The 13,143-nt window shown below is 33.4% G+C and overlaps 1 protein-coding gene across 9 annotated transcripts in view; it reads left to right on the top strand.

Moving 5' to 3' along the window:
- The window catches only part of LOC109857093 (zinc finger protein 1), a 16,852-nt gene extending 3,715 nt beyond the window's left edge, over nucleotides 1-13,137 (top strand). For all 9 annotated transcript variants that reach the window (XM_020433068.1, XM_020433066.1, XM_020433065.1 and 6 more), the window contains exons 3-10: nucleotides 7,594-7,910; nucleotides 8,414-8,554; nucleotides 8,922-9,222; nucleotides 9,426-9,778; nucleotides 9,879-10,229; nucleotides 11,943-12,302; nucleotides 12,387-12,549; nucleotides 12,723-13,137. In XM_020433068.1, the coding sequence (XP_020288657.1) occupies nucleotides 7,594-7,910; nucleotides 8,414-8,554; nucleotides 8,922-9,222; nucleotides 9,426-9,778; nucleotides 9,879-10,229; nucleotides 11,943-12,302; nucleotides 12,387-12,549; nucleotides 12,723-12,916 (2,180 nt within the window). In that variant the 3' untranslated portion in view covers nucleotides 12,917-13,137. The remainder of the gene's footprint in view (nucleotides 1-7,593; nucleotides 7,911-8,413; nucleotides 8,555-8,921; nucleotides 9,223-9,425; nucleotides 9,779-9,878; nucleotides 10,230-11,942; nucleotides 12,303-12,386; nucleotides 12,550-12,722) is intronic.
- The last annotated feature ends 6 nt before the right edge of the window (nucleotides 13,138-13,143 follow it).

The following is a 13,143-nucleotide window of genomic DNA, read 5'->3' as shown; positions in this document are numbered from 1 at the left end:
GAAACTTATAATTTATATTTATAATTTGAGATGGACACAAACTGAGGGCTCACAATTAGAGACTAGCACACAAACTGGAGGCACATAATTTGGAATAGGCACACAAATTGGGAGCACACAATTTGGGGCTGGCACACAAACTGGGGGCATAGAAAAATGTTCAATGCATATCGAAAGGGCACATAAATAGGGACAAAAAGTCTTCTTTAATTTTAATTAAAATTAATTAAATATATTAATATTTTGGGCTAATACAAATCTTATTGTCAAAAGAAGAGTTTAAAGAATCGATATAAATTTTGAGCAAGCTCATTTAAAGTCAGTTAATTGAGTATTTATTCAAAAAAGAGAGNACGCTTGCTTAACAGCACACTAATAGGGACAGTTACCCTATATAGGTTTTAAACGTCCTAAAATCACAGAGTCACTTAAAAGAGAGAAATCGTACATCGCTAATAATTTTGTTTACACATATATTTGAAAGAGTTTATTACGATTTCGCCACTATAAATATTAAATATTTAAAAGACTATAGGTAAAAAAATAAATAATCCAAGATATATTGTCGCGTAGGTGGCATGAAACATTGCGAATAATTTCGTCATTTGGTTTTCGACTTGGAGCCGCGGAAAATTCGCAGAACGCTGCGTTGCACGTGCGTGACCCATATCGCGTGCGTAATATAAGACGGCATTTAATGAACGCAGCATCTGCGATTGACTCTATACTATCAACTATCCACTGCTTGTAAAAATCGATATTTCCTCAGTAACATCTCTGAACGATATGTCAAAATAATAGTTTCTACTTTTTGCAAAATTGGACGCATAATAATTTTCCGTTATCACTAACTTGCATATATCTGCACTGTAAAAAGGTGTAAATTTAAAGAATAAGTGTATTAAATATTAAACTTTTAATAGTTTAATATAACATTATGTAACTTTACACATGAATGAACTTTTTTTACTTTTCATACAAGAATATAAGGCCGATACGAGCCATTCCCAGGATGTTGAGCAGGAACTTGAACGTGCATACATATATGTATACATCTATAACAAGAATTACTTGTAAATTTTTACAAGTAAGTTTTTTGAATTGAAAATTCAATTCGTAAATTCATACGGGATGCGGGATTTGCATCTCACACATGAAAGACCCCGAATACCCCCCTAACTAATTTTTAAAATATTGCGAAAAAAACTCCTCGGCCAGGAGTCGTCATCATTTTTTTACTTTGTATTGTGTAAATATATGTTTTCAGTCGGTGAAATTTTATATAAATGATAATACAAATTGTACAAGACATGCAAATTTACAATTACATTAAAACACGTTACGTTATTTTATATTTGTGTATAATTTACAATATAAATTTACAATATGTTTCAAAAGTTGCACTATTGTTGTCGGTCTCGATCATTTACTTTTTCTCTCTCTCTCTCTCTCTCTCTTTTTCTCTTTCTCTCTTTTTCTCTCTTTCTCCTAGTTATTTGTAATTTTACATCAGAATGTTTTACACTATACAATCGTACATGTGTGTAACCTAGTTTCTTTTTATCCGGATTATACTGGTATGTTTGTGCAACGTTCATTTTATTTGTTTTACCTTATAAGCGATATATACAGTTACGCATTTACATGTATTATAATTATATAGGCTCAAGATCTACCTTGACCGATTTATTCGTAAATAAGTCTTGCCATTCTCATAATATGTTTACCAGTTTATCTAAACCTTGGTCGTTGCCCACCGTCATTTGTAAATGTGATTAGTTGCATTTTAGTATGACTGGTAGGCATGACACGATATGATGACAAAACGTAAAGCACTTGGAATATTTAGAAAATTTTTGTATTTTATTGAGAAAAAACACTACAAAAAGATGATCAGTTTGTAGGTCAGATAAATTTATTTACCATAGATTTACTTGCCTCACAGACTACCGTTCTTTTTTTACTCGAGATTAAAGATAAAAGTCATTCGGTCTTTCATAGAAGATTGCATTTCACTTAGAAAATTAAATCTCTTACTGTTTTCCTTTTATCTTGCAAAAAAGTTTTTCTTTTTTTCACTAAAAATGTTTTTACTAAGCCTCTTCTATTAAAAAAAAGCATTTTTTTCCTGAAATTTGTTTGTGTTGACCGAATGTCACCTCTATGCATATTTATTTTTAAAATTACATTAAGGTGTTTTAGAAACTGCAACAAAACTCAGACAAATCTCTGTTATCTATTAAATGTGTGTGAACAACAGTTTAGAAAAAATATTCAAGTAAAAAAACAATAAATCTTTTCATAAGCAAATTAATTTATTAAATGAATGACATTCAAATTACCACTCGATAAATCTTCCTAACGATCGAATTTTGTTTGATAAATAAGCTATTTCGTTAATCGTTCAGAATCTGAATCGCGTTGATCTTCTAAAAGAGCGAGCAAGGGCACGTAACTTAAAACTCAAGGAAAACCGAAAATCAACTTGGCGCGCTGCTCGAGCGCGCGTGTGCGTATAGTAATATATGTTGCAGCAAGTCTAATACTCCCTTAAGTATTTTCAATATTTTAGTCATAGAATTGTTGAAAATTTAATTAACTTTCTGAGTGTTTTATCAAAAGTCGAATACATCACAGTAACAACTTATTTTATCAATATTTTCCGCCAAGAGTTGAGTTGTATTTTTTTCCGATTTTATTTTATTTATCGGTGTATTTCACAAAAAGAGACGGATCAAATTCGATACTATTCATGTAACAATGTATGTATCTACGTGCGCGGGAAAAGCGCATTGTTTTCTTGCATGAGAAGATAAATTTCATCTTGTATTTCAAGTAATCGGATAATCGAAGGCTATATTTCGTGAGTTTTTTTGTGTTCTTTTCTACCGCTTTTTTATCGTTCATTATCGTATCGAGCCAAATGGCTTTTCTTAATTTTTGCCCGTTTCAGTCGGGTAAATCGGCGTGTTTATTGTATGTAGTAGAACAAGCAATGTTTATATATCATTTTATCGAACGCTGTCTTAAATCATGTAACTCACGCAAGAAAACATCTTTGTTCCGTAAAAAATCTGTGTATTAATGAATTACACAACTCAAGTTACATAAAAGTAAAGTCTGAAAATTGTGATGTCATGTTTCTTTCTTTTAAATTTGGTATTGAAAGGTCGGAGTTATACGTTTCGATTTTTGTTGTATTTTGATGATCAACTACTAGTTGACCAGCAATTAAAAGCTAATAGAAAAATTATAAATAAATTATTTTATCTGAGTGAAACGGTGATAAAAAACATTTATAAACTATTTACTTTTGTTTTACCTAGATGAAATAAATGTTTACATTATTCAATTTGCTTTCAATTGTTTAATTAACTTGTGAGTGATCAACAAAAATCATGACGTTTAAACACGCCTTAAACAGTGTGAGAAAATAATTATACGCACACACAAGAAAACGATAATTTATTCGCTATCTATTTTCTAATGCATTTTTTTCGCGCATTTTTTTTGTGCATTTGTTTCGCGCGTCTAATAATATAGAAATATGTTGATAATTTTTTCGCAGACGACTAACAACATTAATGTTTCAATTAAAGAAAACCGAAGCATAAATCATGCATTAAAATTAAAAAGAATATAAGACTTCTCTATAAATAAGATTACATGTTTCTTTCTCTGTTTTCTCTCAAATAAATGCTAAAATCGTAAACGAAACATTTTTAATAGAAAAAAAAAAATGATATAAAAATATGTAAATGTTATAAATTGAGCGAGTATTGCAACATTGCCAAAGATAATGTTATAAACTCGCTCGAATTCGTTTTTAAAATTGAGATCGAGATCTGTAAAACATTTTATATATGTAAACATTCTATATATATGAGAAAATTTCTCGCGACTGTACACGTGGCTTCTTTCGCCGCCATCTTGCCTTCTACTTCATTGACAATATGACGTGACACTATCAAATCAGTCAACTGCATTTTCTTCGCTCAACACACACACACAGAGAACGAGCAGGACCGATTCTCTGTACATGTCGACGGTTGCGCAATAATTTTGATTAGTAGAACATCGCGGATTATCGCGCCACGTCTCGTCGCACGCTCGCTCGTTTTATGGGAGCGCCGCGAAGTGGTTTTAACGTTCTATAAGATGGCGACCGCCCGCGCCCTATCAGGCTCAATGACCTCTCCGAGAAATCGTTTACTTCGCACTACAGCGACGCACACGCGACCCAGGGTATATTCCGTTCGTCCGTCTCGTTACCCGTTTGTACATCTTTGGCGCCGTGCAAACGCGCCCCTGCGTCTTAATCCGCGGTGTCGAATGATGTAAATGTGTACTCTCTTCGGGTTTTTTGAGGCCTTGCCCACGAATTATTTTGTTGGTTGTTTCATCAGCGACACCGTAAATACGAGAAAAAATCGCGTCCCAGAAAATAACCCGTCGAAAACCGAGAGAAGCGATAGAGAATTTATCCTAACAAAATACACACACACGATATTTAATTGTTTCAAGACATTATTAATTTATATTTTGTCGTTTTTGTTTTCATGAAAATAATTGCAATTAAGATAAACAAGAATGAACAACTGTTGAAAAAAAATAGAAATATCTTAAGAACTTTTTATACGAGCAAATAAATATACTCGAACACGAAACTTGTTTAATTATTTACAATAAAAAAAATTATTTATATATATTTTTAAATGTACACACACATTAATTATTTATGAATCTTCAAATTTATTTATTTATTGGCAAAAAAACAGCCTTTACTTACAAATATTTGTAAGTTTCTTGATCTGCGTATTTATTATTTGTTTGCAAAGACCGTTAATTTCTATTTGTGTTAAAAAAAAGACTAAAAAATGTTTAAAATATATAACTATACATGAGACAACTATTTAAATAGTACAAGCAGATAGAGTATCTAAATGTTTACTTTGTGGTTAGCATATGTGTGTGTTTGTGTGTGATTTTGATGATGTCATATGCCGCGGAATGCGCACTTGAAGAGATAACTGGAAACTCACGCGAAATTGAATAATATCGGATACCATAAATGTATAACGTGTTAAAATAAGAAAAAAGTTGCGGTTTTCTATGACGACTGGACAAATGCGCGGAGAAATATCTCGAGGTAATATGTACAATGTCGGTAATGATAACGCGTAAACGACCGCATATTATTCATAGAATCGAGTGATTGCTACGCGATACTTCGCGATTAATTCCGCGAAGAGAGAGTTGCTTGCAACTATTATTGCTTATACATACTATCTCGACATGTCATGTCGTTTGTTAAGATGACTAGATTTTTTGTTGCCGATTTTGAGATATTCCTTTTTTTTAAATTAAAATTAAATTAAAATTAAATATTTCTACGCATATTTTATTATGGCTTTAATAAAGATACTAAAGTTTGTATAAGAAATCAGAACGGAAGATCAAAAATTGAAACTATTACGATAAAATCCGTAGTAGGAATAATCGATAAGAATAGTGTTTTTTACAACGGTTTTGGATAGAAAAGTAGAAGTGCAAAATTAACAAATTGTTTAAGAGCACTTATTTATATAATCTTTAAATCCTTTTTATCATAAAAAAGATGTAACAAATACAAGACACATTCTACATATTGTCCATCGTTTGATACGTAACGCATCTGTTCATTCGGAAAACTAGACTCTTCGTCAGACATCTTTCCTGATCATACATTTCATTATTATTATGTTTTTCTTGATCGTTTCTGCGCCAAGATATAAAGACTTTTGCAATAATCACAAATTACTCTCACTCTTCAGAAACAATTTGTAAACGCAACCGTCTACGAATTGAAGATACTCTGTCTTGCAAATTTGCCTCGAACATATCCGCGCACCCGCGATTTCGCAAAATTAAAATTAGTATCACGCGCTTTAGTAGTATGAGAAGAAAAGTATATGTAATAGAGTCAATTAGAGATGCTGTGTGATACTCATTAGGAATATTTTTTAACGAAACAATATTACAAATTATGTTTACGATTTTTTTATAAAAGGCAAAAGACAAGCTTAGTATTATCTTCGCATAGGAAGAAGACCGACAAATTGCGAACTGCGTAAGTGCGTTTCGACGTAATATTTTGTCACAGTGAACGTTCAATTAAAAAATATCATATAATACTTAGGTGATGTAGGTCTATAGTACGACAACGACGATCTTCACGGATTGCCATACATATAGAAAAGGTCACGGTTCTGACCCGTTTCGATGTCTTATCGACTTCGCTGCGAGCAAAGTTCGTCTTTGTAGAAGGCACCAAACGAGCAGACGCAATCCGAAGAGATACAAGTAACTTCCCGTTTGCTTTAGCGTAGCTTGATTAATGCTACCGTAGAATAATCAATAGCACACACACATGCTTTGTCCAGAACGAATTACTATACATACCGTTTAATGTATTCGATTTCAGTTCTTGAAACTCAAAGCAAAATAAATTGCATCTAATAACAACACATTAATAATAACAAACTTTATTAAATACATAATAAGGCTTAAAAACAACAAAAATAACTATAATTTTAACTACAAAACTTAAAAGAAGGAAAAGTGACTCAAGAAGTAAAAATATAAGCACCAGCTGAGTAGAAGCCTTACCAACAAGTTTCATCATTCAGAAGAACAAATCACAAGCGGGCTCATTTATTGCACGTAGTGTTGTTTGAATGACAGCTCGCTAAAGTAGATGATCCCATTGATCGACAACGCGTCAGTTTACATTTCAATTGTTGCAATGGCTAAATTTGATGATAAAAATTTTGATTAATATTCAAATGCCTCATTTGTCTTATTCGCCACATATGGCTCCGCGCGAGTTTTTATTTATTTTTGAATCTGAAAAAATGGCTCGGTGAAAAGACAATTTTTGAGCAACGGTGGAAGTTACGATGCCGCGTAAATAGCTACTATACTTTGACGAGCTGTCACACAAACATTACGCGATAATGAACGAGCGTTTTACATTTGTTCTGAGAAATGAAACGACTTGTCAACGACAACAGCGATGTGATGCTACTGTCGCGCTATCTATACGTTGTTACAGAGTTTTTGCGACGTTTTAACTAAAAAAAATTGCGTCAGACATAAATGTCCATAGTTTACAAGATAGATACCTAAAAAAATGTGTTTACAGGATTAGAATTATTTATTTATAGTTTACAGGATTATTAATAATATTTGCAATATTTGTATTAATAGTATATAGTATATATTTGTAATATTAATAGTAATATATATATATATATATTACAAATATTAATATATATATGTTTTTTTTTCTTTAAGTAGTATATACTTTTCTTAACTCAAAATACATAATGATAATTTTACTATTATGTTACAAATGTATGGAAGAAGGGAATTATAGAATATTATATTTTGATGTGTGTGTGTATATATTGTTATATTATTGTCATACAATATATTAGTATCATTGAGAGATGTTCCATTATTTGACGCGAGCGTACACAAAAACCATTTTCCCTCTCCGACGAGAAGATGAGATATATAAAAAGTTGCGCGTTACGTACGCGCATGTTGCAGGCTGTACTAGCGAGGACGACGCAGGTGTCACAAATACGGCGGAGGTGGGCGGAGGTTGCGCGGGTGGAGCACGTACTGCGGAAGGTGGAAGTTTTGTCGGCAATGGAGGCAGTGGTAACGGAGGAACGCGCGGCAGTGGCAGTGGCGACAGTGAAGGCGGGTCGTCTGCAGCAAAGGAGCAAAACGGCGGTGAGAGGTGTCCTCAATGTGACATCTTCTGCCGGGACGTTTGCGTCCTGCAGCATCATCTCGAGATCACGCACAAAGCGTCCTACACTGTTGACAAGCACGATCCTAACGCCCAGTTCTCTCAAGTGGTACGAGATTGCATGATATAAACCGTCAACGATATTATCATACACACATACACGTACATGTTGTTAGCGTTTAGATGGTTTGGATATTTGGATAGCTGAATGGTTGAATAGTTGGATGAATAATTAGATACTCTCTCACAATCCGGTGACTTATTGATTATATTCCTAAAAGAGTTTAACTTTTAGAGATCCGAAGCGCCGTTTGTTCTTTTTCGCACACAATTCTCACAAATAAAGAGTTTATTAGTAATCTAGAAAAAACATGATATGACAAATCGTCACGTAACAATAATACAGATACTAACGTCGTTATTTTGAGAGTATTCGATTTTTGAGAGTGTGTGCAAATACATATCTATTTGTTGACAATATCAATATATATATAATATACAAATGTCCAGATAATATTGTAGTACTATAATTATATATATATATATATTTTTTTTTTATTATTATCTTACTATATATATTATGCGTAACGAATTTTTTTTATGATTAAACAGTCCTGCAAGGTGTGTAGCAAAACTTTCGCCAACGTCTACAGATTACAGAGGCATATGATTAGCCATGATGAAAGCGCCGTTCTACGAAAGTTCAAATGTCCTCATTGCGAAAAAGCGTTCAAATTCAAACATCACCTTAAGGTATTTTCTTATAAGTACATTTTTATTTTGTTCAATTATCGTCAAGTTTTACAGAAATTTGTTGTATTTTTTGTTTTTGTTTTTTTTCTTTTACAAGAAGTTTTAACAGAATTTGATGTATTACTTTCTTTTATATCACTATTGTTTTTTCTATTATATCTCTTATTGTTTTTTTTTTAATACTTTATTTTATGTTCTAGCATTATAAAAGAGTTAATTTAATTTAATATTTCTTAATTTGTTTACAATATTTCTGGTGATAATTATTTTTGTTCCACGAGTACCGACAATAAATAATAATAAAGAAATGAGACGACTTAAATTGCCTGCTTTTTAAACTGGACAGACAATCTGGTCTATATTCTAGGAACATCTGCGCATTCACAGCGGAGAAAAGCCATTCCAGTGTAACAATTGTGGCAAACGTTTCTCTCATTCCGGATCGTATTCGAGTCACATGACGGCAAAAAAATGCTTGATAATGAATTTAAAGAAGACGAGGCAAAACACTATAAGCAATGTCGATCGAGGACCGAAAAAGGCGCATCATCAACCGTTATCGGGACGGCGCGACGTTGATGTATTGACTGCCAACAATAACACGTTTCTACCGATTTTGCCAAAAATGTCACTTTCGGATTATCAGGAGATACAAAGAGAGGGAGCAGGTAGACTTATTGATCAATGTTACTGTTACTGTTCATTATAAAATTGTCCTTTTATTAGCGACAGAGAGATTTAGGAGACAATTCTATATGACAAAATAAATAAATAATAAAAATTATATATATAATAAAAAGGTGTTTTTTATATAAAACTTTCGAATAACATAACATCAAAACATTTGAAACTTCTTTTGTTTTATACTTAGGTATTTACGATGTGCCGACTCTGTTACCTCAGATGTCAGGATTTGGAAGTTATATCCTGCAGTCTTCGCTAGGTAAATTAGTGCAGTATTTGCATTCTAAACGGCTGGACGAGATCACCGAGCAATTCGAGACGCATCGAGAAGTGATGAGTCCATCGACAGCGGATTCTGAGGGAACAGAAGGTACTGAGGGCAAAGAATCTCCTGCGTCAACGTATTCGGGTCTTGACGCTGTTCGACGAATTCTAGAAACTATAAATACGTCTGTGACGAAAGAATTACTCGAGGCAAACGTGCGAAAGCTCTCTACATCTCCGGCTACAATGAAGCGAAAGTTCGAGGAAGATTGTCAAGTACGTAATGAGATAATAACTCTCTAATAATTCTTTCTCCATTTCTCTCTTATTTTGCTCTGAAAACAAGAAATCTGAATGTTAAAATCCCTATACATAGGATCAAGATAGTGAAATCTCCAGTGAAATGACACATTGTCCAGATTGGACAGTAACAGATCAATATGATCAGCAGAGTGAAGGTTTGGCTGCAAAACTTGAAAACGCTAATCAACAGACATCGAAATCAGGTAATAAGAAAATTAAGTACAGCTCTGAAACGGATTCGGAAGATGAGGACGAGATCAACCAGACACACAACGACAATGGCAAGAAAGTTAGAGCTAGGTCGCTCATAGACGATGAACAATTAGCCGTTCTGAGAGGTTACTACGCCATCAATCCGCGACCTAAGAAGGACGAGCTCAACATGATTGCAAATTATATTAATTTTCCTATTCGTGTTGTACAGGTGCGAATATTTTAAAGAACAGAACAATAGAAAAATTCTTATTACATCTAATAATAACTATACCATCTCTCGTGTTCAAATTACTGAGTCAAAAGGTTCGTTTTCGTTTTGCGAGTTTCACAATATTTCTAATGAGTTATTAACTTATAAAGATTTATGTGAATGTGCGTTTGTGTGAAGAGATAGGCCAACGTTTCGCGCGCTCGCGTTGCTACACTGCAAAAATCCAAGTGTGTTAATTTAACACACTTGACGTGTGTTTTTATTGAAGTCACTTTTAATATGTTTCTTAGTGTTTAAAATTAGAACACGCTTAATACGTGTTGATTTAACTCACTAAATTAACACGTTTTAAATGTATAATTTGTTGCGTGTAATAAACGACATATTATCGTATAACATATTATCGTAAACGACATATTATCGTATAAGTTTGGAAGCTCTACGTTTTCATAGGAGAACAGAATAATAATATTTATGTTCAAAAAAGCTGCAATATGAAAAACTTAGATGACTATGGTATAATAAAGTTTGTCATAGTGCAGTATTCTTTAAAAATATTAAAACATTATTATTTTGTTCTCCTAAGAAAACGTCGAGCTTCCAAACTTTTATCACCTGGTTCAGTATGTAATATTTTGACGTTCATGTTATACGTGTCATTGATTTGTCTCTCTTGAGAAACATCAGAAATAAAACCAGTAGATGATTCGAGTACGAGGCTTGATGGTTTTTCATACAAAAAAAGTACGTTAACCTCACTTTTGTCTTCAATTTCATCATTTTCTTCAATATCACATAATTTATTATTTCGATCGGCATCAAACTTTTGTAAAATGATTTCTTTGTTGTTGATCATTGATTGTAAATAACACTACATCGTTATTGCTGGCTTCTATTAAAGTTGCACGTACAATTTGAGCGTCAGAGATATATTTTTTAGATGAAAACGTAATGCGTTTACAACGTTCACCGATTAAACAGTACACTTTCTTCTTCATATTAAATAAAAAATATATTAAATTTTCACAAATCACATTATATTGCACGTCAGCACACTTCTTTCCGCCGCGCTGTAATTGTCCTAACATATCTCTGTACTCTGGAAGGAGCGAGAAAGAAAGATTGATGCGCGCGCAACTTTCTACGCAGAGACAACGACAATTTTGATGTGTATTTTTTGAAGTGTTTTAATTTTGAAACGTTTATCTGTTCAAACGTGTAAAAGGAGAAATATGTTTTATTTTAACATGTCTAAAACTTATATGTTTTATTTTATTACACATTTTAGATGTTTACGCATTTTAACACACATGCGATCTGCATAAAATTATCATATTACACACTTATGTGTGTTTAAATAACACGGATAAGCGTGTAATCTTAAAATTACACAGAAAAAATGTGTTAAAGTAACACACATGGATTTGCAGTGTAGACGCGCTATGATTCAATGAAAGAAATCTATAAACAGCGCGCGAAACATTAGATTGTCTTTATGCACGCTAATTCGCGAATCTTTATAAATTAACATAACATCTCAATTATTAATGCAAAACTTGAAGAGAAGAAAAGAAATTTTTGACTCGATATCCGCTTTATCCGTTCACGAGAGATAGTACGATTGTTACTGGGCAATCTATATAATTTTTATTGATAATTATTAGATTTGTAATTTTCATATATAAATCAACAATTATCATGTTGCATTAGGTTTGGTTTCAAAATTCTCGAGCCAGAGACCGAAGAGAATCAAAAGCATCACCAGCTCTAATACGTTTAACAGATGATTTAATAGAAGATGATATTCGTGATCAAATTTTGAATCATATTCAAGTCAGTGAGCAGCCGTTAGATCTATCGAAAAAGGAGTCACTTACTATATCAACTACCAAAGAAAGCGATACATCGAGCAGAAATACCTCATCCCCTAGCGAGCAGAAGATCGACAATCCCGTTTCGAACGTAGACAACGATGATGTCGAAGATTTGCCTCTCGTCATAGACGAAGAGACTTCTACCGATCCTGTCGAAGCAAAGTGCACACCTTCTAGTAGAGAAATAAGCACGAAAGTAAAAACAAACAGTAAAATTACTTTTTTCGAAGAGTTTGCAATTAATAGATATCTAATAAATATAATTTGTATTATTTGTTAGAGTCAAAATCAAGCAAATACAAAAGGCGAAAGTGAAGCGGCACCTCAACCAGAAGCAACTCCCGTGGCAACGGAAACCGAGCAGGGTCTTTATTTCTGTGATCGGTGTGACAAAACATTTTCCAAACACAGTTCCCTCGCGAGACACAAATATGAACATTCCGGTAAATATATAATATGAGATTCTTCTTTGTGGCTTACTGTCTATCCTTTGTTGCAACACATACTATTACTTTGCCTCCGTTCCATTATCTTGATTTCTATGACCTTGAGCGGAATATGTTTTGTTCGTCTAAGAAATAAATTTTTTTTTAACCAAATAAATGATTTGTTACAGGGCAAAGGCCATACAAATGCGTGGAGTGTTCAAGAGCGTTCAAGCACAAGCATCATCTGACTGAACACAAGCGGCTGCATAGCGGCGAAAAGCCTTTCCAATGCTCCAAGTGCCTCAAGCGCTTCTCTCACTCCGGCTCCTACAGCCAGCATATGAATCATCGGTACTCTTATTGTAAGCCCTACAGAGAATAAGAGTACTATGCTTGATCGTCCATGGCCTGCTCGTTTACCTATATATATATATATATCAAGGATCCGGACCGGACTGAAACCGAAACCGATAACCGGACCGTAACCGTTATTTTAGTCAAACCGAAACTGAAAACCGGCTCGAAATATTATGTAGACTAATGGACCGGAACCGTAACCGAACCGAAAACTATTTCCGATGTTTATTTCGGTTCGGATTTTTCTAACGT

This window comes from Pseudomyrmex gracilis, unplaced genomic scaffold (genome assembly GCF_002006095.1).
Source record: "Pseudomyrmex gracilis isolate BER0280 unplaced genomic scaffold, ASM200609v1 scaffold_143, whole genome shotgun sequence".
Taxonomy (NCBI): Eukaryota; Metazoa; Arthropoda; class Insecta; order Hymenoptera; family Formicidae; genus Pseudomyrmex; species Pseudomyrmex gracilis.
This window is presented reverse-complemented; position numbering and strand designations above follow the sequence as displayed.